The sequence below is a fragment of the Seriola lalandi genome, unplaced genomic scaffold (genome assembly GCF_002814215.2).
Source record: "Seriola lalandi dorsalis isolate HSWRI2012SDOR001 ecotype SW California unplaced genomic scaffold, Sedor1 jcf7180002054357, whole genome shotgun sequence".
NCBI lineage: Eukaryota > Metazoa > Chordata > Actinopteri > Carangiformes > Carangidae > Seriola > Seriola lalandi.
Window position 1 is genome coordinate 618,757 of NW_019524910.1, and position 27,287 is coordinate 646,043.

Sequence of the window (27,287 nt, forward strand, 5' to 3'; positions counted from 1 at the left end):
GAGCGAGCAGACTCTTTTAAACATTTATTCTGCACCAGCTCTTTCCTCTGTACATTCTCTGCTAATCCTTTTTTTATAACCAGTTGGCATTATGGAGTGTTTTTTCTCCTTTTATTTTCTGTTTCGTCACGGAGTTTCATCATTCGTCTGTTGCCCTTGTTTGTCGTGGGATTCAGCCTTGTTGTTCTTTCACTCTACTTGTTCTCTCCCTCGTCTGTTTGGCTCTTTTATTTCTGCATTTATACGTAAATGTGTGTGTGTGTGTGTGTGTGTGTGTGTGCAAGCATCTGAGTATTATTTCTTTGTGTGAGCTGTCAGCGCTTTGGCAGCCGGCAGCCATCTTTCCTTCCATCCAGATGCAATTACACGTTAACCAAGTGTCTCATTCTCTCCTTTGATATCTGCTCTGTGTGTATCCTCGTTTCATCCCTCCACCTCTTTATCGATCCCACCTTTATCTTGTCTATCTTCCTTCATCCAGCCACACATCTCTCTTTCTCTCTTCATCCCTGGACAAAACAGTGGGTAGGTGTCATTGTGTGACCTTGAAACGTTCTTTGCTCAGGTATGAGATGCAAACTGCCCATTGTTTCTTTTTCAGATCATCAAATCTTAATTTGGTAACGCTTTATTTTATGGGTCCATTTTTTCCACCTAATTGCCTCAGCTAAGCAGCTATTACATTTTTTATGCTTCAGGGAAAACGAGCAGCGGTGCTATAATACACAGGAAAAAGACCATCCATTAAAGGAGTGTGACTCCTATTTTAAACTATCATCTTGTATCGAAATGGGTGACGAGCTGAGTCGCGTCAGATTAGATGTGTCAGGATCTTTGTGATTCAGCTCAGCAGGAGATTGACTGATAACAGCATGTTGCAATTTTGCGGAAAAAATCTGAATCACTATTGTTATGTGTGAGGGGGAAAAAAATAAATCAATGCCTGACTGCCGGCTGAAATTAGTTTGATAATCATACCTACTGTGTGTTTTACCCAACATAGTCAGCTTGAAGTTTAAGTTAGATTAAACTTCCAGCTGGACTTGTTTCATCAATAGCTGTGATCACACCGGGTAGGTCTGATCATAGATAGGGAAACACTGATATAGTAAATACATTTGTGTGTGTGTGTGTGTGTGTGTGTGTGTGTGTGTGTGTGTGTGTGTGTGTGTGTGTGTGTGTGTGCTGCTGAAAATGTTGCTGCAGCTCTTGTGAACATAAATTTTTACTGTGCAGTTGTTTTGCATCTGCTTCTCATTTTGTGTGAAACAAAATCCTCATAAAGCCCAGATATCTTCGGGGGGAGGGGATAATGTTATATACCAAACGATGATTTATGTGTATGTAATGTTTAGGCCTGTTATTCAGTCTCTATATGTTTACATTTACATACTCTATAGAAGCACAGAATTAATTTGTTTGTTTAAATGTCATGTTCACGCTCAGGTCACATTTGGGCTTGAGGGCGGCAGCAAATTAACATAGCAAATTCATCATGGTGCTGTACACACAAACAGAAAAAGATAAGCACCGGGTCTGTACCAATAGACATTATGTAAAGCAGCTTTTACATTAGCTACATTCAATTTAATGTTTTCTTGCAGTGATTCATTCAAGTATTTTTAGTAGCGTGCTGTGTAAAATGTTTTCCTCTCTGATTCCTGGGTGGAGGGCCACAGAAGGACATGTTTGAGGAGAGACACTATCTTTACACAGTGAATTATTAACAACTGCAGGTTAGCAGGCCTCTGACTCGAATGTCAGAACATTTATCCATGTTTATTGTTGGATCTGACCTGTGTCAGGATGTCAAAGCAGGAAAAGAGGACATAACTGGGTCAGGTTGAACTTGTTTTATTGTTCCACATAAAACTGAAACCATCTCGCACCACAACAAATGTTTCATAGTGTACATGGATGTTGGGCTACCAGCAGGAGACTGGCAGTGAATTACCACTGACCTGAGGTGAGGGAGACAATCAATGTAAGCTTACTGTTGATTAGCAGGAGGGAGAGGAGAAGCAAATGGAGTGACAATAATGAAAGACTTATTTTTAGAAAGTAAGGAAACAAGTTAATGGGACTGTTAGACTGTAAAATTAACACAGCTGAACCACTGAAGCACAGGTTAGCTGTCAGAGCTATTCACATTGTACTTCAGGAACCATCTTTAATGTACTTGTGTATACATAACCTAGTTTTAATGACATCACCCAGTAAACTGTGAGATGAAAAAAGGAGAGTTTAATGTTTTCTTTGAGTCCAAAATGTCATTGGGGCAGTACCTTTTTCAAGCTCTTCTGGGACCCCTACAATTTAATAGCATTTCCTAGTAGCATTTATGAGTAGCAATTGTGTGTTGTGACAAGGCTGGTAAAGTCACTGTGACGCCTTTCCACTGCATATAAGGCAGGCAAACTTTGTGTGTGTGTGTGTGTGTGTGTGTGTGTGTGTGTGTGTGTGTGTGTGTGTGTGTGTGTGTGTGTGAGAGAGTGTGTGTTATGATGTTTGCAGTGGAGGAAGTCCAATCAGCAGAAGTATGGCAGTGTGGCCAACCCCCTGCAGCAACAGAAATATAGTGGGCCATTTTTCAGTGTACACACACACACACACACACACACATACACACACTGCACAGTACATCTACAGTACAGCTTGACAATCTGGGCAAAAAAATGAAGAAAACTGAAGCTATATATTGTGTTTTGATGCCATATTAGGAATATGCAGATGAGCTCCCCTTATTGCTGTTGAAGGTTTGTGTGATTAATGAACTCTGTTTGTGTGCAAGCGTGTGTGTTGGGATTGTTCTATAAGCTTGACATCTGTTGCCACCACCCCTCTTGTCACAGTGTGTCTGTCTGCCTGTCTGCCGAGAGACTGTGGAGTTGGCCTGCTTTTGTTTCTCACACACACACACACACACACACACACACACACACACACACACACACACACACACAAACAGGTTTTTTTTAACAAAAAAACATACACCACCAAAGCCTCAACCTATTAATTTGACTCATGTCATGTTTTATTTTATTATTTTATACTGTCAAAGCTGAAGATGCACACACAAACACACACTCTTGTCAGGCTATAAATGATTGACTTGATGTGCCTTTGATGAATCATCCCAGTGAGATGGAGCTTCAGTGGAAAATGTCAACTTTAAACCAAGATTAAACGGAATCACTCTGAAAAGCTGCTGAGAGGGGTGTGTAATGTCTGTATCTATGTGTTTGACTGAGCCCGTGGGTGTGTGTGAGTTTGAGTGTGATATTATACTATTGAATACATCATGGTCTTCTTTGCAACCAATATAAATCCCTCTGTGTCTCTTTTTCTGTGTTTGTCTCAGTGTCTGATTCGGATAAAGCCTTGTACGCACCACTTGATTTTTGACATTATTTACCTGTCACAGAGACAGTTTCGTGATCTGAGACTAAAACCCTCAAATCGGCATGAAATTCACACTCATGCTTGTTACGATGGGTCATCTAGATCACACGTTATGACTCGTTATAAGCTGTCAGAGCCGCACCAATCATAGCCAAAACAATCTCAAAGACAAGCCTGAAACCTTGGATGAGCAGCATCCAATGACAATGCAACAGGAAATCAGGGTCACACATACAGCAGGTGCTTTAAAGGTGCTGGGCGGTGGATGTTGTTACCTTTGGACATAAACAAGCTAGCTGTTTCCAATCTTTATGCTAAGCTAAGCTAAGCTAACCCACCGCTGGCTCCAGCTACATACTTAACTGTATAGACATGAGAGTGGTATCGATCATTCATCTTCATCTAACTTTTGCCAAGAAAGCAGATAAGCACATTTCCCAAAATGTCACTTCATAATTTTGGGAGAGCTGATGTGTCACAAAACAGAAATGTTTAATTGTGTCACGTTTTCACAGTGTGTCTGCCTGTGTCTGTCCTTTCCTACTGACAACCTCTGAGTTTGTGCACAGTTTGGTCTCCGGTTTGGCCCAGATACTGTACAGCAGTGTAATGTCTGTTAAGAGCTTAAAACATTCCAACAGTCTCTCTGTCTTTGTCCCATATGCAGTGGTGGGATGTGGAGAAAGGCGAGGCGCTGCAGACCTTCTACCCAACGGGAAGTGCTTTGAAGAGAATCCACGTGTCATCCGACTTCTCCACCTTCGTCACCATCGACAGCATCGGCATCCTCTACATCCTCCAGAGGGTGGTGTGATGGCAATGCTACAACATCAGTCCAAACCCATCCAGCCAACCACTACATTTTCAAAACTACAGTGTCACTGAAACTGTGTATTAAAGTGGACGTGTTTGGTTGCATTAAGGACATTTTACAGACGGTTCAACTGTAAGCTGCGGTATCCCAGAATCGCACACACTGAGATGCAGAGCTTGCTTTTCCACCACGCTCTCTCTACATTAAGGCTGACACTAGTCAACAGCATTACAGTAGAGCATTACAGACACACACTTTCAGTTCTGTGGGATCAAATGACTCGGCTAACTTGAGTTGACCAGTTTATACCAACTTTAAATGAAAACTGCTTCAGTGACGATCAACTGTTGGAGAGTGTAGATGCAACATGATAGTGTGTGTGTGTGTGTATGTGTGTTTGTGTGTGTGTTAAGACCGTAGATGCAAATGCATGCAAAAGGTGCATCAGATAGTAACATGTTTACTTAAAAAAAAAAGCCAGCAATGTTGTCGATCAGGTCTTCACAAGTTGTAGATCTATCAATCACTCATACTGAATAAAGAGGTAAATACCAACAGGCTAAAGATAGTGAATCTTGCATTAAGTTAAATGTGAATAATAAATGCTAATTATAAATCCATACTGCATTAGGGCTGAACATTATTGCATGTGACTTGAGAGGTTTTCCACTCCGCTGTCTGTAATCGATGTAAGATATCGTGCATTCGACTTGTCTGTGCTGTGATGTTTCTTGAACCTTCATTTTTTTAATACTTGTGTTTGTTTTCGTTAGTACAAACACTTCTGAGCCTTTTATTTACACTGCAGCCTTTAGTCTGAATGTTTCTTCAGTTTTCTGTTAATGGGTTACGCTTCTCCAGTTCACCAGCACAGATAGAACTTCTGGTGCACTTTGATAAGCATTAAAAATTGATAGCATGATTAAGTTTTAATCAGTACGCTTTTAAAAGTGAGTCCAAAATCTTTTGAAAGCCTGTGTGTCTTTTTGTACATCCAAACTATTTGTACTTTTGAACTTAGATCAAAGGTAAATATTTTCTATAAAAAAAAAATCACACCATGTGATTTATAATTTATAATCAAATTTCTACTTGCAGAAGTTAAAGGCACTTTTTGTGCTTTATTAATTGCTTCATTTTTTTTAAGCAGTTCTTTTTAAGTCTTTATAACACATTGTCAGACTATGGAGCCTTTTCCTGTTCTGAGCACTTTGAAGCCGGAGTTACAATCTTTCATGAAGGTTTTGCAAATGTGGCTTTGTTCAGAAAATTAAAAATGGATTCTTACTTTGATTTGACAATACAGATACCGAGAGTTTATCCCCTCCACGTGCTGTAATCTATCACACCTATTCATTGCAGTGGGGATAATACAGTCTCCAGCTCCAGTAGGAGTAATAAGCACACAAGGACAAAGTAAGGATGAATTTCAACGTTTCTGAACGATGCTGTTTTCGTTTTCACACTGTGCTCTTCCTGACTGGTGCTTTTTCCCCGACTTCCTTCCTGTGTGGAGGTATCTGTCAAACATAATTGTTGAAATATTGATGTCTGCTCAGGATGTATTGATACTGTTTACAATGTGGTGCAATGTGAGTGTAATTTATAATTGATTAAATTACATACTATGATTGTTGACTATGATTTGTTGTGTGTTGTTCAATGTCTGTGATGATGCTATTTCTGTGTAATGACACATGCAATTTATGCATTAGCAGAGATCCTCCCTCCTTCTCCAGTGTTCTAGCTGCTGCTTGACATTGGGTTTAAATGTCCACTCCACACTGGCTGAATCTCAGTGTCACCCATCCTGTCCTGTGTCACCTCCAGTTTTTACTCCATATGTCACCCTGTGACTGAGAACATTTATTCACACCTGCAGTGAAGTGAGTGAAAGTCATTCCTGCTCCGAGGTTCAATGACCTGTTGAACACAATAAATAAGATTTTTTTCAGCACTGTTTGCGCAAAATATTTTCAGAATAGCAGGAAAAATAGGTGTCCTGACATTTTATGTAAAGAAATATGTAAATATAAGAAATACCATATGTTATTGTGTTTCTCTCTACAGTATATCAGTTTAAAAAGAAGACATGGATCAGATATAGCATCAGTCACAGGGACAGTGACTACAAGATAGAAACTCTCTGTACTGTTTTTCTTTTCATAATTTGCTCATTTACTTGTCCACACAAAAAACAGTTGAGTTTGTTATGTAAATTTGATTATCTGCAGATCAAATAGTTGTCTCAATCTAACCCTTTAGAGATGAGCCAACAATGTGAATTTTGGGAAGGAGACAGAAAAAAGTCAAAACATCTGGACCAGTTGAGATAGTTTGACAGCTGTCATTCTGCTGTAGTACACATTCATATTCATATTCAAATTGACTTTCCTCTAGAAAGTCGACAAAACAGTTCTCTTGTTTGTCATACAATACATTTAGCATCATACTGTACATGCCAATTTACACACAAGGTGGAGGAAAGGAAAAATGCATTGTCAGGAAGCTTTTTTTTTTAAATTAAAATAATAAAATACATTTTGCGACTTTGTAGAGGGTGAAAGCTGAGAGGCTGGAGTTATATGAATGGAAACGTTTAATGTACAAAATTAATATTTGCGGATAAGCACCGAGTGCGTTTGTTATATTGAACGCTACATCGTCATGCTTTTCCACTCCCCGCCACAGGGTGGCCCTGCTCCATAGATACGGTTACCATAGCGCCCGTTCCGGTTGAATTGTTGCGGCGGGCAACCTAAATGAACTAAAAACCAGTTTGTCGAAAACTGGCAAAAGAAATTGTCCCAATTTCAGGAAAAAAAAAAAAAGGAAAAAAGAAAGAAAGAAAGAAAGAAAGAAAAAGGAAGAAACCGACAATGATACCGAGGAAGATAGTGAAAACTTATATTTTTAGGACAACTCGGAGGACGCGGAGGAAGGTTAGTTTGTGAAGTTTGTGTTGGTGCTAGCTAAACTAAGCTAGCAAATAGCTCACCGGTGCACACCTGTGAGCACCATAGTGAGTGCTCCTTTTCCAAATTGGGATGTATGACCTCAAGAATGAACAAGACTAGTGATACTTTTATTATATTTCTGCTCAGTTCCCAGGGATATTGTACCATGGTGGACGTTTCTGCACAGAAGAAGGCCAAGAAAAAACACCTGGTTTAAGGTAAGACTACTTGCTATGTTACTTAATGTTTATTGGGGGTTTAACTGCTAAGCTAGTGTAGACAGGTTGCCAGGACTTGAGTGTTATTTTACACTACTTCGGGTTTGATAAATGTGATTTTTTTTTTTTTGGCCAAGTCACCAACATGGCCAGTGATTCAGTGTTATTCAGTGTGATTCACTAGAGTTGCTGTGCCTCCACTTAAATTTGACAAATTAATTCCTCTATTGATGCAGGTGTTTATAATTGAAGCTTTGCCTGTATGCAGCTTTTAATAGATGTATGTTTACACTAGACAACTGATATGGGTGGTTTTTGTTGGCATACATTGATGAATTCTTTATAGGGTGCCAGGATTGAGAGGTTAGATCTCCACAGGCCTCATTGGCCTCTGTTTTGTTTATCTGTTGTTGCTAAAAACAAATAAAAAGTAGACACAGTGCAAAGAAGAAGTGGACATTATAGCTGTTTGTGTATTTTTGTGCATGTGTATATTCTTCACTCTGGGTGTTGTCTTCAAATGTCTTGTTTTGTCCGATCAACTGTCTAAAAACCAGAGACAGTTTACAGTGATATAAAACTGAAAGAAAAAAAGAAAATTCTAACTTTGGAAAGGCTTAAACAAGCGAATGTCTAAGTTTTTTTATTAGTGAAAATGATGAATGGATTATCAAAATAGTTATTGATTAATTTCCTGTTGATCGACTAATTGATTAATTGACTGATATTTCAGCTCTGGAATCACTATAATTGTTCACACTGATACCAGTTAAAAGTAGCTTTGTGAACATCTGTGTTTTTTTTTAACTGACAAACTTGATTTAGTCAGTTAATCCAGGTCAGTCATCCCCTTGTCCAGTTTATAAGGAAATATACTGTTCATACTGAAATATTTACATTTCAGTAAATCTGTTCAATTATTATTATATATGTTTATTTACTTGACCTTGAAATGGTAAATAGATGTTATTGCTATACATTTAACTATTTTACGTTGAAATAACTAGACCACAGCTGTGAAAAGATCCTGGAGATGTCACTGGTGCTGACATTCAGATGGTAGCAGAATATATGACTTGAAATTAGACACAACAGGTGCGGATCATATTCTATACATGTGTGTGCGTGAAATATATTTATCCTACATTCTGCATAGTGACATCACTCCACTAGTTTACACACACGCTGGAGGGCAGTCTATGCTGCAGTACATGATGACACGAGGTGTTCATATTTACTGAGGCAATGGTGGCTCATATATCTTTAACACATGTCCCATCCATCTGTTGACTTTGAGTAAACTTGTATGCTGGGTGAAGGGTGCGGCCCATTTCTCAGCCTAGTTATTTTGTTGGGTTATAGCAGTGATTGATAAAGCTGTAGTGTGATTCATCAGTGCTTATATAATTAGTTTTCTATGTGATGACAGACACGTGTGGCTGGCTAACAAGGTTCAAAAGTGTGTTTGTATTTATTGATAACAGCTGTATAGTTAGTCAGTGATGGTTATAATGACAAACTGCTGGTGATTCGCATCTGACTAATGACACTTAGTGATACTGTTTACAACTTTGCACCTTGATTGTGCAAGGCAACAGCATGGACAGCATATTAACCAGACGATAGCATAGGTTTTTTGTTATTAAGCCAACTCAGAGAATTAACAGCTGATTATCTTTACCAGTGACAAGCTTCAAACTAGCAGGTAAAATCAACAGATGTTGGCTTAAACTTTCACTTGCTAGAGTTTGTTAAGGCACTGTTTTGTAAGTTTTAATTAAAGTTAGAGCTCTTGCGACATCTATATACAAACTATTGGGAGTTCAGCCCTAGTGGGCGGCAAAGTCCTTGTTGGTCAACAATCTTTTTGATATAATGATTTGCTGTCATGGGAAATGACCTCAACTGCAGTTTCAGACGTCTCAAGTGTAGCTCACATATTCAATTCTGTTGAGCAATTTAATGGTCTGGTGTCTCATCCTGCTCTCAGCTTTCAGTTATGTCTTACATTATTGAATCCCTCTGGTAAATGCCTCTTCCTTGTAAGAAAACACTGTTCCTTTTAAGAAAAAAAAAAAAAAGAAAAGAAAAGAAATATGACAAAATAGCCAGGGTGAAGGTGCTATCTAATACAGTGCAAAAAAACATATGTGAACCCTTTGGCATTACCTGCTTTCTGACCTTCATTAAAGTCACAAGCATAGACGAGCACAATGTGCTGAAATTAATAATCCACAAATAGTTCTTGCCACTGTAAATAAGCTAGTTTGCAAACTTCAGCAAGCCTCCGTATCATTTGAAAATGAAATTCAACCGATCAAATATGTCTCTGTTACTCTCAAGTCAGAAAAACAGCAGGTCAGTCAGAATATGAGGCCACTCGAAAAACCCCATCCAGCCTTTACCCAGATCTTCCCTGGGTGAAATATAGCTGTCCTGACCTCACCACGTGTTTTTCATTTTCAGGACCAGCTTTGAATACTTGTGGTAAATCTGCCCTTTGTATAAATTTAGAATAATGGTGTGCTCCATCTCACACAACAAGAGACCTTGTTATCTGGCCAAAACAGGACGACATTAACTACTTATCCTCTGACAGTAAACTTGAAACCATTTGTCTCGGGGTCTTTAGGCATTCTGGGCGCTGCAGCACATCATGGCTGCCAGTCAGATTTGGGAACTGGTCCAATCATGGTGCAAGATTTGAGCAGCCATATGACATACTAATGCAATGTTGCCAGCTGTCTGTCAGATTTCAGTACTTTCTATTTATATACTTGTTTAGTGGGTGATGTAAAGGCAGCCTGTTTTCCTGCTACACAGTTCTCAGTTGGGTCTGAACTGGATGTTGAAACATAAGACAGAAGTGATTGTGTCAAATTTAGGGTGTTGTCTTTCATAGGGGCTGGATTGGATGTCTGCTGCAGGTTTTAGTCATGTTCCAGCTACGATTACACAAATTTGCATAAGCGCAAAGAAAGCTTAGCTGTCTGATTTTAGTATGCAGTTAGCCATGGGCCTATGTGAGGAAAGAATGAGCATCTTAAATTGTTGCTGATCTCATCTTTTCCACATTCCCACCTGTGCAGACGGCTTTGTCAAGTTCAGATAATTAGCTATGATCCTTTTGCCTTCAAGTGACAGTTAAACACATTTGATCTTCTTGGCACCTTGAAGGTGGGATTAGTTTCCAGTATCTGGTTTGGTCTGGAACAGCCAATTCATCTGGCGCTGTATGCTTTTAAAAAATCTTTTTATTTCTCTGAGTGCATATTTGTGTAACAACATCTCTCATGTGGTTTTTTCCAAATGAAAAACAGGGAAATATTGAATTCCACGACTTGTTTCCTCGTCTCTTTGTGTGCATCACCATCACCACGTGCATTTACACACGCTGCAGTCTCCACGGGAATGGTGTGAAGTTTTTAAATGTGGTTGAGGTGTGCACTAACCTCATTAATTCTACTCTGCTACTTAATTAATCTTTGTCTGCTGCTGAAGTAATTACAGCTATCTGGCTGTCTTGAGTGTCTACACACTACTGACACCACCTTCCCCCTCTTGGCTGCAGTCTTCAGTTTGTGTCATAAGCTGTTCTCTTATATAAACTCAGCACAATGTCTTAAGAATCAGGTCCAGACATTGTCCGGAGATGCCCTTTTACATGTAGCACACAACAAGAAATTGTCCGTATCTCACCTACTGGAAATACCGTTTGTTTTAGGTGAGGGATAACACCTGAGTAGAGCGTACAGGAGGCAGGCCATGACGTGTGTTTTGTTTTCATAACATACAACAGAGTTACCTTTCTTGAATATGTGTGATTATTTTGGCGTCGTCACTTACCAACAGAAGTTTCTGAATCTTTTCATCTGTGTCTTTGTGTGAATGACCCTTCTTTTCTTCACCCTCGGATGTTTGTATTCTTCCGTTTTCTTGCCAGTCGCATGGTAGAAACATCATCAGTGTGCCCACTCACTTGCTGTGAACTCTGTGGACAATGACCTGCTCTATTCACACATGGGGTCAATCAGAAATTACACAGACTTTGCATTAGGGACCTTAAAGGGTAAAGTCTGGTTAATGTCTGGTCCAGCTGATTCAGATATTTACATTCTCACATACACCTCCTCCTGGTAATGTCTAGATAAGTTCATGGTTGCAGTCCATGTGTGAAAGCAGCTATACTGTAATTCACTGTGGCATGACTGGGACTAAAAAAGAGGCTTTGTCCTTTTGAACTCCTGAATATTGTCCAGTTTCAGGAGTGATTAAGATTTTGTCTTCAAGAGTGTTGATTTTAATAATGCTAAATTGTTGTGATGCATAAAGCAAAAACAAAATCATAGTAAGAGATAAAATCATGAGTTTATTTTTGGATATTCAGATTGCAAATGCACCCTAGATAACAGCATCTACCCTAAAAAGTCATTTAAAATGTAAAGTTCAGAGGCCTATAAGCCTAATTAGCCCGATTTAGCAGCAGTGTCTGTTTAGAAGTGTAAGCTAATGCGAGGCTGACATTTAAACCTTTATAGTTTCCCAGTCAGAGGTCTACAGTTGCACGTGGACTCCCAGGAGACTAGAAAAGGTTCTTTTTCAAAAGAACTAAGCTCCCCTCTGGCTTTCTGTCTGCTGTCTAAGACTTTCATTTTGTTTTCATTCTTTCTGCTCTTTTTCTCTGGTCTTCCTCTTTCCTCTCATTTATTTTTCACTTTGCTTGCATGCAGATTTTTGGGTAGCTACCAAACACATTAACACACACATACTCACTTTGAAAAAGTGAGGGAAGGTGAACCTAAATACAATCATACGTGTACATCCTCAGAGAGAGGTGTGAGGCACATTTAAGTGTCAGCATGTGTTTAGAGGGTGGGAGTATATACTGTGTTGAATAGTTTTTCAATAAATTAAATAGGCTGCTTTACTCTATTTTTTTTATTTTTTTTATTGTCAACAAATCCCATTTAAAAAAAACAAAACACATAAATTGTTATTCTGTCTGACTTCCCAACCCATTCTTTGGCACTCAGCCCATTGGCTCCTACTGAACACATACATCTGTAAAACACGCCACAAATATGTGTCTTTTAAAAATGGCTCAATAAGTTCCTTGAGCAGATTGACACAGTAGTTTTTAGTTAATAATATATTTTCGAGGACCATAATTTGGCCAGCAACTAACAGTTACTTTTGTATTCGATTAGTTGACCAGTTATTTTCTGGATTTTGTCTATGTAGTTAAAAAATAGTGAAAAATGCCCATTATAATTTCGGTCAGAGGCAACATCCCTATTAAATTGCCTGTTTTATTCAACCAACGGTGCATAACGAAAAGATTTTATTATTAACAGTTTTACATTTTTAGATTTTTGAAAAAATAATGATTTGATTTACCAAACGAGTTGTAGATCACTTTTGTCAATCAACTAATGTATTTATTAATTATTGCAGCTCTAATAACAATATATTGGGTATTATTCATTTCAACTGAAAAATTTTTCTTACATTTTCTTTATTTTGGTCATTGAAGAATTGTGACCAGGATATATACAATTAGTGGAAAAGGTTACAATTGAAAAATTAGACAGTTATCAGTGATGTTTGGAAAAAACTTTTCTACTATTATTGCATACTTATCTTTAGCATCACTCTACTGCTGTTTCTTTTACTTATTGGTCAATGCAGATAAATCTGGGATAATGGGCTAATATTAGCCAATATAGCTGCCTGGCAGATTTATTTAAGTATTTATTTAAGTTGGATTCAACTAAACTTTTCAGTCCTAATTCTATTCATCAGCCCACATAGGAATAAGGTACACATTAAAAGAGCAGTTGGGAAGTTTGACAAGAGAAGAAACTGAATGAACTAGACAAACTGAAAAAGGCCTCATCTAATATGTGTGAGTGTGTGAGTGTGATCTCTAACTGCTATCAGGCCGGGTGATGGCTGCCAACACTAGCAGCTACACTGTTTACAGGACTTTCTCGGTTGCCAGCCCTCATACCCAACTCGACACACACCAAGGTGTTGTCCCTCTGCACTTTGACCACTAGATCTCTGACACCCCTCGAGTAGTGGGTCGCCATATCATCATTCCCCTGTGTCTTTTGGCCATGTTTTACTGTTACATCCTCACCCCATGTGGATGTGTCTGTGTGTGTGTGTCTGTGTGTGTGCCGTTTCTCCTGACCTTGGCCAAACATTGGTTCCTGTTCCTGTCAGCTGTTGGCTCAGCTGCGCGCCACCTTTATTGCTTTCCCTCGTTGAGCCAGAAGGCTGAGAGCCAGAACTCGTTCCATGTTGGGCAGTTTCCCATTTCTCCCTCGTTGTTTCACCTTCCCTCACCCATCTGCCCAGATGGTTTGGACTGATGTAGGAAACACAGCAGTGGCTACGTCACACAGAGTAGGACTGAGAAATGGAAAAAATCTGCATAATTACCGCTCTGTGAACTAGTAAGGATGTGCGATTGAGAAGCGATGTGGAAACTGAAAATGGAAGACGGCCCAGGAAGAGCAGATGCTGTGGTCACCCATGTCTCACCTTGTCCTGTAGCTCACCCAGTCAGGCCAGCAGCACCCACACAGACACGAAGGAAATAAGGGGGAGAGGAAGAGGGGCGGATGGCATACCTTTTTCTTCCTCCGTCCAGCTGGATGAAAATGAATGAAATGTCCATCACATTATCAAAAATATATTGTGTATATTGTAACATTCACGCTCAGGTATTAACCTATAAAATATTTTTAAGGCTGGGATAATTCTAAACTTCTAATGCGATTTAACTTGTTCAAGAATTGAATGAAAACTGTAATTATCAAGAAACAATACAAAGTGGAAATACTGTAAACAAAATACCAGTAAAAGCACTAAAATGTGTGTTACATGTAGTGTTTGATATGAAGGATTTTATGAGTTTAGTGTGGGGTGGCTGTTCTGCAGTTTTGTGTGACAGTAGTGGAGCGCTTACTACGTTAATCAGTTCATTGATTAAAAGAAAAATAATTGCAACTGTTTCGATAATTGTTAGTCATTTTCTTAATGTTTTTAGGCTTTGGAGATTTGATTCGACCAAAAGAACAAATTTATAACTTAAGGAAATTCTGACATTTTCACAGTTTATGACATTTTACAGACTGAATGATTAACAGATAAATTGATATGATCATTAGTTGCGGCCCTGCTTCAGTGTACCTGGGCACAGACGATGAGTGGGTCCCTAGTTAGCCCTATTTTATCATGACAGATCAAGTTTTATTTCGATCATAAAATAGTTATTACAGGATCACGAGAAAGAACTTTCTGGCAGGATTTAGAGCTGAGAAAAAAAACTGTTGTGTTTTGACCAAATATATTGAGATCATAAAATAATACAAATAAAAATCTTATGCTCTATGCCCCATCTGTTGGAATAACTGCCTTGCTAAGACAAATTTACAGCGGTGAAAGAAATGTCCAAGATTCTCTATCAGTGTAAATTTATTCAATTGTTTATTTGTTTTTTTTGTATCTATCAACATGACTTCCTGACGTTGGGGTTGGTGTTTTCATTCCCATTAATGCCTGTTGTTTGCTGTGAATGTTGGATGAGGTGTTATGATTAAGTAGACATTAAGGTCCCACTTATTGGGAGCAAGGGCACTTCAACCAGCTTGTGTTGATAATGCGTTTACATACACCGTTTTGTAAGGAAACTTCTGCTTACAAAACAGTTTCTCCAGCCACTTGACCACCCTGTAATCACATATTATACAACATGCTTTTGAAGCAGACAATCAAAGTGTCTTGCTTGACAACTCATTTGTCCCCATTGTATCCCTACTGCTTCTTCAATCACACAGTCACTGTCACTCATCCAGCCACAGTATGGCACCAACTGCATTTCAGCTCAGATCTCTTGGAGAATTACGAGGCTGGAATCATCCAAACCTTCACAGCCGCACTTTTAAGGATGAAGCAAGGTGCAGCTCCAACGCATAAACCCTAAATGCACATATACACACATACCACTCCAGACAAAGCTTTATGCTTGATGCTGGTTTTGTACCTGTGAACAGGATTCATGGTAACAGGGAAAGTGCAGGCCACCAAAAGTTCAGCAGCAGTTTTAAAAGCCTCTTAAGGCTCAGTGGAGTGAAAGTCAGTTTTATCTTACCAGCAGTATGGCTGGGATATGCATATTGTGTACTGATGAGATTATAAGGTCCCATGATGCATTGCCTAATGTTTTACAGCATGTGTGTCATATTAGGGAGAGCTGAACAAAACTGCACTTTAACATAAAATCCTAGTTTTTTAAGCTCTTCATCATAGTTATATAAAGAGCTCTAAGGGGATGTATAAAAACTTTTTATTTGATCTTTAAGTCTCTTAAGTCATTATTAGGAGAAACTAAAGGATGAGCTACTGACAGGTTGAATTATGAATCCCTTGAAAGACAACAAATATGAACAGTCTCGTTCCAAAATGCTATTCATGCTTTAAGAAAAAATATTAAGTCTCAAAAATCGAACGCATAAACTTGAATTGCATGGGTTTTGCTGGACTTTTCTACATCCCCTGGGTCTTTAAACATCTGTTACATATACACCACAGATTGAGTTACGTATTCAGAACATCCAATTTTTTTTTTTTTTTTTTTTTTTTTTAAAAACAATGTATTTTACCCAAAAAAATTAGGTGACAGATACTTTCAACATATATATTTTATATTTCATAGTAATATACATCTTACACTGTGGTATATATAGACTGCTGTAACTAAATGGCACTTACCAAATTACAAATGAGTCAGCAGTCCTCACAAGTAACAGTCGCTGTCTTGTGGTCATCTCTGACTGTGCTGACTGTATTCAATGCTCTGCTGAAGTCAAGCTTCTGTCCCCTGAGCTTGTATTGTCATACTTGTGCTCCAGTTCATGTGGTCTTTGCTCATAAAAAATAGAGAGAGACTTTGCAAGAGAGAACACTTACAACAAATAGTTTGTGGGTTTAATTTAATAAAGCGAATGAATTACTAGGTTGTACTATGGCCTGAATCTTAAAGACCCTTGATGTGCATCTAAGGGTTAAAGTCATTTTTTTGTGCAATCACTCATGATGACAGGACTTAGCCTGTCTAAATGGTGAATTTTTCAGTCTGGAATAAATCTCATATGGTCCGCTTTTTGTCGTGGGACATTTAATTCTTATTATTTAGAAGGCCAGAATCAGTAGAGCCAAGCTTCTGTTCATGGTGCCATCAGAGACTCTTATTGGAGTGACTCCACTTACTGTGGGCACACTGGCAGCTTTCAAGATGAGTTCTCATGAATGCAGCAGCACATTGTAGTTTAGACCTTACTGGAAGCTTTTTACTTGACTTCTTGAAGGTGAAACACTGAATCCATCCAAGCAAACTTTCCACATTCTCAGTGGAGCTGCTTGTGTCGGTTGGTGTTGTTGCAGACCAGAGTCTTGTTTATTGAGCTTTGGGGGAGCTGCTGTCTGCAGTTGTTTTGTTCTGGGGTAGATTTACACTCTTGTCTTGAATTTTATGTCATATTGTGGGTCTATAGAGTCTCTGCACCTCACAACACTACATACAAGCTTGTTTTTATGGTACTGAGTGCTGGTGTTGCTTTTGTTTCCCTGTTTAGTCAACTGTATTTATTTAGGGATCCTTTACAGTATGTATTGTATTATATTTCAGCGCATGTCAGTAGGTTGAAGGTATTTTGTATATAATAGTTCACATCTGATATCGTTTTGAGTTTTTAATATTAATACTGATCCAGTGCCCAAGTGCTGACAACAAAAAATACTTTTTCAGTACCTTTTTGAGGAATATAAACATTTCTACAAATCCATCTTTCATTTAATATAAAAAAAATCAAACCTAAAATGTTGTCTGTACAAAACCAACTCCACAACTCTTTGTCTAAATATAATAGTCAAAAACTAGCAAAAGTTTGATGTAAACCAGGAACTGTCTGGTTAAAAAAAATAAGTTCACACATCTGTCCAGACATCCCAGTTGTCAGAACTTGACTGTTTTAAATACTAATGAACCAACCAAGCAACTAACCGTCATTTTTAACATGGTTTTGTAAAGAAGCCATTATTGTATTAACTTGTGCCAGAGCTCTTGCACCATTTAGCATTAAACATCGGTTGTCCTAAACAATTAGTGCAGCTGCTTCTGAGCTCAAATGAAGGCAGACAGATCTAGAGCAGAGTGACTGGAGCAGGCTGATGAGCTGTGTGGGCTTGTAGTGTGTGTAGCCTCAGGAAGCTTCTGTGTCTGTACGTTCGTGCAATTCATCTGCTCGTCTGTCATGTGCTTTTTGGGGAAAAAAAGAAAAAAGAAAAAAAACATTAATTCGTTTGTAGCATGAACACACAAACTTGACTTGGAGGATTGAGATGAGTCGAAAGTTGGTGATGTCATGTGATGAGATTTAACCATTTATGACAACAGATGGCTTGATTTGACCTAATGGCTCTGTTCTAAGAAACTCTTCTCTGTCCGTTCAATGAAGCTTGCACAAGAAGGATACTCTTTAAACAGAGCGCCTTAATGTGCCTGTGAGTTTGAATAGATAGTTGGCACTCCTGTGGCCAGCTGACAGCATGGCCTGCCTGAGATTGTACTGGTTAATGGTGTAATCAGTGACGGTTACCTCTACCCCTACAATCGAGCAAATCAATGAAGGCCTAAGGCAAACACTCCATGGATTTTAGCAGAAAATAGAGCAGAGGGCGTTTTTCTATGATTTTACGTCGAGAACCAATGAAGCCCTGCTTGATTTGATTTTGTTGTCAAGGAGTAGTTTGAAATTTTGGTTAAAATAGTTTATTTGCCCTCTAGCATAGAGTTAGATGAGAAGATCAATGCCACTCTCCATTAACCAACATGTTATATCTTGTTTGTTTTTATCTGTACTGTACAGTCTGTGGTTTTAGATGGAGCAATGTAGTTTCACCTCCACCCAGCACTTCTGTGCAGCTGTAACTCCCCATCAAACCACAGTCTTTTCTGTTTGTGTGCCGTATCGACAAACATTAATTGATGAGTTTTGAGAGTTTTGTTGGTTTAGAGGTAGGCTCCAGTTCCATATTTAACACACAGACATAAGAGCGATATCAATCTTCTCGTCAAACTATTAGCACCAAAAATTCATAACTATATCTGTAAAGACAGCTATATAGTAAGATATTTGTAGCAGTAGTAAAAGTGAAATGTATGATGGGAAATGTTATTCTGATGAAGCATCTAACTGAATTAATTCTTAATGAATTACAGAATTTAACTATTCATCATTTTGTTTTGGAATCACTGAAACCCTGTCAGTTCCTTAGCTGTCTGACAACAAACTATGCTAATCTTTACCACCCTGGATGGTTTATAGTGCTTCATGGTGAGGGGCTTTGTAAAACAGACTTTTTATATTTTAGTTTTTAATTTGACAATTTATTATGTGACATGAGCATTTCATTGGACTTTGTTTGTTTACATAATGGGGATAATGTTGCATTGGAAAAAGAAACGTGTCTACCTGAGGCTGTTTTGCAGCCTCTGTATCTGTTTGAGGGATTTTAATTCAGGGTGAAACTACTAAATAAACAACTGGATAGCGCTACTAGCAGAACGCGCTTCTCTGCTGCAGCTTCACTTTGTAATTGAGGTGAAAAAGATGATGAAGTGTTTTTTTAATATATAAACATTTCTCATAGTGCAGCTTCAGCTTTTGCTCTTCTTCCTTTGGTCTTAAGACATGATCTCCCGTTTTTCTTAATTCTTCAGTGTGTAAAAGATAAGTTTGTGATCTCTGCCTTGCTGATTCTTGTATACTGGAAAGGTGACATAAGCAGCTTTATGTGACGGCTCTGCTTCACCGCTGTCATTTTCGTTGACTGCTGGAAGACGACATGCTATGAGCCCCCAGCGTCGTCCCAGCTTTAGGTGTTCTGGGAGAAGACGTCAAACTCAGCTCAGAGATGCCGGCCAGGACGGCTAGTGAGAGCCAGTCAGCTCTTATCGCCGTCATGCCAGTTGTAGTTTTTGTGTTCTCCAGGGTAGATCAACACGCAGCTCTCCCACATGCTTTAACACCACCTACCTTACATAAAACATTTCGGCTCTGCATTCAGCTGCACAAAATGTAGCAAATTGTCGTTATGTAAAATACTTCCTCTGAGCCTTTTGAAGCACTGTCAGATCTCATTCTGCCGTAGCACTTAACCTACATGATTATCCTCTGCCCGCTTGGCTTTCTAAGCAAACCCAAGCAAACAAATACAGGTTTAAATTCTATTCGATGCAGCCTAAACAAATGTCCAAAGTCAGTGAATACAAACTTAACGAAAAGGTCAGTCATGTGGGGCTTTTCCTGAAGGTTGTTGGGTTAAAGTCAGGGGTGACAGTGACATGTTTTTTCACATCAGTCTGTCAATGAATACCTCCACATAAATTACGCTTAAAAGATTCCCTTAAACTTAAAATTCCCTAGTAGTAGATTCAGAACCTTTAAACGTGACCAAGAATTGTGTCAATATCAATTTAATTAAACAAATTATAGAAGAATAGTGGAGCTTGTATCAGGTGTCAGTTCAAATCATCAATTAACAGCTTCATTTTCAGCAGGGCCTAATGTAACCTAGTAATGATAAGATTTGTTCCAGGGGATGGGATGAGTTGCTAGTAAAGTGCAAGTACTTTTTTTCACAAAGTGATACTTCAGTTGATAAAGCTAATTTGAAGTATTTCCTGTCTTTGTTTTGTTTTTCATAAACCTTGAAACAGGCAGTAACCGTCTGAGGTTGTGTTTGAATGTGTTTCTTTTAGAGGACAGTGCAGGATTGTTTTGTCCAAGCTCCTTCTTTTTACCCGACAGATAAAATCTGCCACTTTACTGTGAATGTGTTTGCTCAAGTGTTTGTGTCTATAACAGAGAGAGAGAGAGATAGCGAGAGCGCCTTTATCTTTATATTTTGGCCAACTCACCTCACTGTGTCCAGCTTTATCAGGTTGCACATCGTGAGCCAAAACCAGCAGGGTGCGTGTGTGTGTGGGTGGGTGGGTGTGCTTACCTTTTGTTCAAGTCTTTTGCAGAGGCAGTTTATTCCTTTATCACCCACTTTCCAGTCAGTTTCCATGTTGGACTCTTTCAGTAGATTATGAAAATGTAAGTGCTGTTGCACAACATCTGCCAGGTGCAAAAAAAGTGTGTTGTTGTTCAGCCAGTCATTTACCAAATGCAGCAAATTGTCTCTATGTAATTCACTTTTTCAGTGCAGATCCTCCTCCCATTTCTTGGCCCTGTATGTGTATTAGAGCATTTAACTGGATTTAGCTGTGTACATGGGATAAACAGTGTGACTCTGAATCTAAATGTGATTACAAACTGGCTTTTTTTTTTCACCCCAAATGAGTTCATGATCTAGTTGCTGTCTGGTGGAAGCTGCCCCTATTGAATGAATGCCAGATATTATTATTATTGTTACATGAGCAGTTTTTTTTACATAGTCGTCTCATTTAGCTGGTAGCCGTGGGCAGTACACGCCATCTGGAACTTTGGCCCTCTCCCGCAGTCACAGACACAGACGGTGAAACAAAGCATGTACTCTTCCTGTCTTACACTTGACTGCGGATGGTAGAAATCTAATTAGTGTCTGTTAACAAACTATCATCTTGCCATTATCAGTTTATTTTCTTTTCATGTTTCAGAAAATCTGCAGCATTCTTCCATGTGTCCCTGTCTTCTTACATTATTCTCTCCTCATTGTCCCTCTTTGTGCTTTGTTAAGTCCTGCGCCTCCACCTCTGCCAGCACTAGAAAATATAATCGAGCTGTTGGAGCTTTGGGAAGCCTAAATACAGCAACCACCGGACCACTCCTCAGTTGTGGTCTAATCTCCCAGAAATAATGTCTTGAATTACCTCCCACTCTCATCTTGCAGTGCTCTGCTCTTTACAAACAATAAAATGTTTTGTCACTTTTCAACAGAATAGTAACCACAGTCCTTTCTCCTCCAATTACTGAAAACAGTGCTTGCTTGCATTGGCTGCAGATTGTAACTGTCCAACCTGCAAACAGATTGTGAGCCTTTTCATTCAGTGGTTTATGGCTCATGACAAATGCTTGTTCAGCCTTTCAGATGCTCACTGTAAATGTCAGTCCACTGTAGTTTAATAGACACTCAACCACAGGCACTCATCCTCACCACCACACGTTGGATTTTTTTATTCAGTTTTATAAGGCTTGGTGAAAGATGGTGATGGTGTGTAAAAGAACTAGCAGGATTGTAAATCCTGCAATAACATCAGGGTTGTGGAGAGTAACCTGTCTAAACCTTGAGCATTTTGTAGTTCATTTATATTGTATTTCTAAGCCAGCGTGAAGCTTTATGTGTGGCTGGAGTTTGCTAGTATTTTTATCAAATGGTACTGAAGAACTGAAATACCATAGTTTTGAGTGGCAGCGTAATACACGTTCACAACCTGAATGTGAGAATAGCAGCAGAAGATATGAAATATGTGTCTGACACGATTAAATAATAGGTGTTGCATTTGCTTTTATACCTTATTTTTACAAGCGCCACATACTGGAGGTCCTTATGCAAAACTGTTCAGTTGATAAGCTGAAAATATTGCTATGATAAGAATACAAGTTTTACTGGGAGATCCTCTTGAAATTAATGTTGATGATGATCAGTTATTTCTCCAGAAAGGAGTTGCCACTCTGCTGGTGTTAAAATACAAATCACACAGTCCATTCACAGTTGTAGTATGGCATTGCAGAGAAATCGTTTCTTTTCCCTCACTAATGATCAGTGGATGAGTACAGACACCAGCTGAAGAGCACACATTAACTAGATGACAGTCAAGTTTAGAGCTGCAACGATTAAATTGATTAACCTGTTAGTCAATTACATTTGACGGTTTAAGCTCCTCAAAAGTCAGATTTTGCTGCTTTTTCTGCTGTCTTTACATGGTAAACTGAATACCTCTGGCTTTTAAATGTTTAGTCAGGCAAAACCAGACATTTGATTAGAGATTCATAACCTTCATAGTCTATTTTCTTAACCAGAAACGTGATCCACACAGAACCAACCCTTGCTCTAAGTTTTCATCATAATAAACTAATGTAGGTTAAATAAGTATACCGTTTTGAAGACATGATTTGATATAAAATTATTGTAGCAGCCCCTGTTGACCTGAGATGCACTTAACTTTTCCATTTGCCACTGTAGATTCTTTTAAAATGAACAGTAACATTGAACATGGTTGGGTTTATTTCATGACAGGAAGTTCTGTCAGTCAAATCCAGGTTGGCCATGTGTTGAGAACAGCCAGAGGGGCTCCAGCTCCCAAACCCTGCCAGCCTCTTCATGTTTGTTTAATTAAATCCTGCATCACTAAGCTTTGTTTGATCGTTTTTTTTATTGCACAAACAGTTCTATTCAGTTGGCTCATGTTTGTTAATGACTGATAAATGTTCATATGTGAGTTTTCAACTGAAGTTTAAACTCCTTTAATATTTCATTCATACATTTGTGTATGTAAACTTGCTCTGCACATTTCAGTCACGTTGGATCTGTGCTTTAGTATCTGATTTACAAAGCATAAAGGAAAGAAATGCAGTGGAAGTTGCATCTATGATGACATGTTAATTGTGTTTCCAGGGATAAATAACATGCAGAATCTGTTTGAAATGATGCAAAAAGATTAATACTGTCTATTAAGGGAACAGATAGTGTTGTGGTTGCTTTAGACAATTCATTTATGCATCACATTGGCATAGGTTTGTTGCTTATTCAGACTTCATATTGTGGGCACTTGTACAGTAGCACAGCAAAGTCCCTTCGGTCAATAAATGGCTGCTGTGATGGTTTTGCTATCTGTCATGGCAGTGTCAATGCATGTTTGTGCTCTTTCAACATTATATAGAGGCTTATGGGTCAGACTGCAGGGATTTGGTTGCCATGGAAACTAGCAAGACTACAGCCTGGTTGTCCTTACGACAAGTATGAAAGTGTCAGTGGAGTTGTCTGGAGGCCAGTGGAGGTAGTTGATTGACCAAATGAGAAGGAGCGAACTGCTGACCCGTTGGAGACCTCTATCTGACTGGATGCACTCCTGAGGTCTAAGCTGTAAAGTCCAGCAGCAGTAGGTCACAAATCATACTTCCTGTCTAGTCTTGAAGAGGTTTTCCCACCTGTCTGATCATCACTTGTAGTCAGTTCTAAGCAGTTTTATTTATTTAGATTTATTATATATATTGTGTAGACTTCTTACAAGATTTTGTTTTTCATTTTTATAAATACTCAACTTTATTACTGATTCCTTAATAAAACTGAGATATGAGAAACATTATTTATGGCTTCTAACTATCATATTGGTTGCATCGCACCATAGAATTTTATATTATTCTACTCTGCTGATTTGGAAGCAACATCTGTAAAACTTTCCTATTCATATTAAATTTGCTGCAATCAATGGTAGCCACTTTCACCACCTATTTCTCTTTGCCATGTTTGGTCTGATTAGGTGCTAAAACATGTTCTCTCTGAAGACCTAGTTATTGCCCAGTAAAGTAGGACTGACTACTTTAGTCCTGATTCAGCTGTTAACACAAGACTACAGATCAACAGAAACCTCTGAGAAAAATAGTGTGTACATTTTGGACTGAGAGCATAGGCGGTTTTTGAAGAAGAGTAAAAATACGACCCTCCCTAACCAGAGTGGAGATGGGACCCTGACTTCAGTTCTCATCCTCTTATACAGTCTCAGCAGCAGTGGTTTCATGACAATTTTCACTTCCATTTGTGCATCACTAATGACTGACATGATTGCCCTGTGACCTTAATAACTCTCACACCCTGAGGGTGTGAATTACACACAAGGGTCTGATGTGAGGGAAGTCCCCACATGGCAAAAACAACCTCAAGGGAAGGAGAGTAAGAAGGGAATCTGAGCTCAATACCCTACAGATTTGTTAACCAGGCTGAATGCCAAAAACGGTCTGTGAAAATGTATTTGTTAGTTTCTCCTCAGTCCAGGAAGAAATCCTTCGACATTGGATTCTTAATGATTTGGAGTGTGCAGAAGAAAAATGACCTTCTTGTCTCTGTCTCAATGTTAAGGTGTTGTCCAAGGAGCTGGGTCTGGGGCAGTGATGGAGGAGCTCTGGAGTTACTGCCATCACAGCAAGGTACCAACTTTAACATGAGGTGTGTGACTCTCACTGCTACTTTACATACACTGTTGTGTGTAAGGTTAGTTTGACATGAGATGGCTTGGATTGCAATCATTACTTTATGGCTTGTGGTTGACCTCAGATATCAATAGATTTTGTCGAATTACCTATATATATATTATATCAGTGCAGCTGTTTAAGAAGAGAACACATTGCCAATGCATGATCCTGTTTTGTTTGACCCCAATATCAGTATGTACTAAAGAACAAAACTTTAAGTCTCTATTAAAAAGATAATCCTGTAACTAAAAACATTAATATTAGTTTTGGCTTTCTGACAGTAATCTGATCGTACCTACCAGCAATCGGACGATTAGAAAACAATAGTGGAAACATGCATCACAGTTTGCAAACTTGGTGTATTTGCTGCAATTGTGTGTGTGCACAGTTTTTGTGTTCAATAAGTGATTATCTTGTACGTAAAATGAATATCTTTGTGTTTTAAACTTTTTAACATTTGATTTTCACTATTTTCTGAAATTTTATAGAAAAACTATTTGGCAGATTAGTTGTTAGTTGCAGCTGACTTCCTTCTTTTCTTGCCTCATTTGAACTGAAGTCGACATGTTCCGGCTATTACTTTGGCAAGTACAAAAACAAGACAAGTTATAGTAATCTGTAATTATCCATTCAAGGTTGCTTGGATATCCTAAATAATAGTATTATATAGTAGTATACTGTAGTCAAAATGTAATATAAAATACCTTTCTATGTAGTTGCTGTGAAAAGAAAATAACTTTAGACAACGTCATCTCAAGGATAAATAATGGTTGTACAAGTCATATTTTATTCCATGTGCTTTACAAGGATATAAATAATGGCCAAAATTACAAAAATCAGTGTGCTGGAAGCCCAAGCCTATGTACATTAGTTGGTCAGCAGTGATGTCACCAAATAACCCATTTCAGTTTTCACTCAAAATACAATCTCTACAATCTACCACTTGTTTTTTTAAATTTTTTTATTTCCAACCTTTATTTTGGTACCTTGTTTCCAGTGCCATGTACTGTAAATCCTTTATTCTTTTCTCTTTTACATTACATGTATGAACAATGAGTTGGCAAAATATCTATGTACATTTTATAATTGGATAATGTCTCATCCAAATAATACAGTAATACTGCGTTTAAAATAGTACATCTGCTAGATAAGAGTAGAGCCCCATGAGAAATGATGGAGGGTTGACCTGACAAGAGTTAGCTAGCCACCTGCAACATTCACTCTCTGTGTATAAGTATGATCATCTAGTTTGAGATTTTTTAAAGGATGGCCATCATTCTCAAGCCCAAGGTTTTCATTTCAGCATGTCATAGAAAAATAATGTAACATTAAGACAACAGTAGACAAGAATTGCACAAGAATAATCATAATCATCATGGTAATATAATACTCTCATATTAAACATTAAAATGTCGGGCAATACGAATAGAATACTTTTTTTTTTTTTTAACATCAGATGCAGTTTTGTTCACATAGGTTCATCATCCATTATGACACACGAGTCATCAGGACACACCTGTTGCAGCTTAAGCGTGTTGCAGCTAGTCCAATCACATGTACACGCTTGTGCATATATCTCTGTATTATTTTCTGACTTTAAAGAAAATAAAAAGACCTAAAGAGCCAGCCAGATGTCCTCGAACCCATGCCCATTCCAACATTGACACATGCCCAGTGGTGCCTTTACTGAGCCCATTGTCTGTTACCAACAGATGCCCTGTAACCTCCCAAAAGTTCAAAGGTCATGCCTCCCATCTGGCTGCATAAAACAGATCCTGCTGTAGTTGCAGAAAGTTGAGGCTGCTTTCAAATAAGTGTACATTCAGAGCAGATCGTCGTCTGTCAAGATGCAGTCCTGTTAGTGTGTGTGTGTGTGTGCAAGTGTCTGTTGGTCCAATGTTTACTGTGTCAAGCATCATGTGGATGAATGATGTTAAAATTTTTGTAGTCAACCTTAAACACTGTGGAGTGGCATCCATGTTTGTAGTCCTTTGTAGTCCTTTTTGCATTGTATGTGTGACAAGGTCCGTGTTTAGGGCTGGCTACATTCTTTGCATTCCACAGTAATAGACATGAGCGTCCGGCATTGCCCTGCAATGAGATGACATCACTTATCGAGAGAGCCCTCACCCCCCGCCTCTCCACCGGCCCCCCTGCTCAGCAAATCCAAAATGGCCACCATGCGTCTCACAAGCCACATGCTAAACCTTTTACATACAAGATTTTCTTCCCCCAAATAAAATTAGATTTATGGCCAGGGAAAAATCCATGTGGTTAAAATAATTCTAAACATATACACACACACGTGCTGAAAAAGGTGCTATAAAAGCAAAAAAATCACCTATATCTTCCTGTGTCACAGGTCAAGTTTAAAGTTGTTTGTCAAAGAAATTCACAAGTTTGTTAGTATTTTCAAAAAAATAATCTGATATAAAGAATCAAAAAGTTGAAATACATTCTAGTAGCCTGCTGGATGAACCAGTTTGAGTCAAAGTTAGACTGTGCTACATCACCTCTCCTCTTTGATTAAAAAATGTTTAAAAAGTCTGAACCTTTCCTCCAGTTGTCATGTTTAGACAACAGCCCTCAACATTGTCAGCTCCCACACTGGGCTCAACAGACAGCTAAAACACTGTTTCGGCTCTTAGCA

The 27,287-nt window shown here is 38.6% G+C and overlaps 2 protein-coding genes across 3 annotated transcripts in view; one reads left to right on the forward strand and one right to left on the reverse strand.

Moving 5' to 3' along the window:
* Nucleotides 1-5,860, forward strand: part of apaf1 (apoptotic peptidase activating factor 1) — a 42,259-nt gene extending 36,399 nt beyond the window's left edge. For both annotated transcript variants that reach the window (XM_087174489.1, XM_023408234.2), the window contains exon 27: nt 4,070-5,860. In XM_087174489.1, the coding sequence (XP_087030615.1) occupies nt 4,070-4,216 (147 nt within the window). In that variant the 3' untranslated portion in view covers nt 4,217-5,860. The remainder of the gene's footprint in view (nt 1-4,069) is intronic.
* A 19,544-nt stretch (nt 5,861-25,404) lies between these two features.
* The window catches only part of anks1b (ankyrin repeat and sterile alpha motif domain containing 1B), a 207,286-nt gene continuing 205,403 nt past the window's right edge, over nt 25,405-27,287 (reverse strand). Inside the window, exon 30 of the mRNA XM_087174490.1 lies at nt 25,405-26,728. Within this exon, the coding sequence (XP_087030616.1) occupies nt 26,680-26,728 (49 nt within the window). The 3' untranslated portion in view covers nt 25,405-26,679. The remainder of the gene's footprint in view (nt 26,729-27,287) is intronic.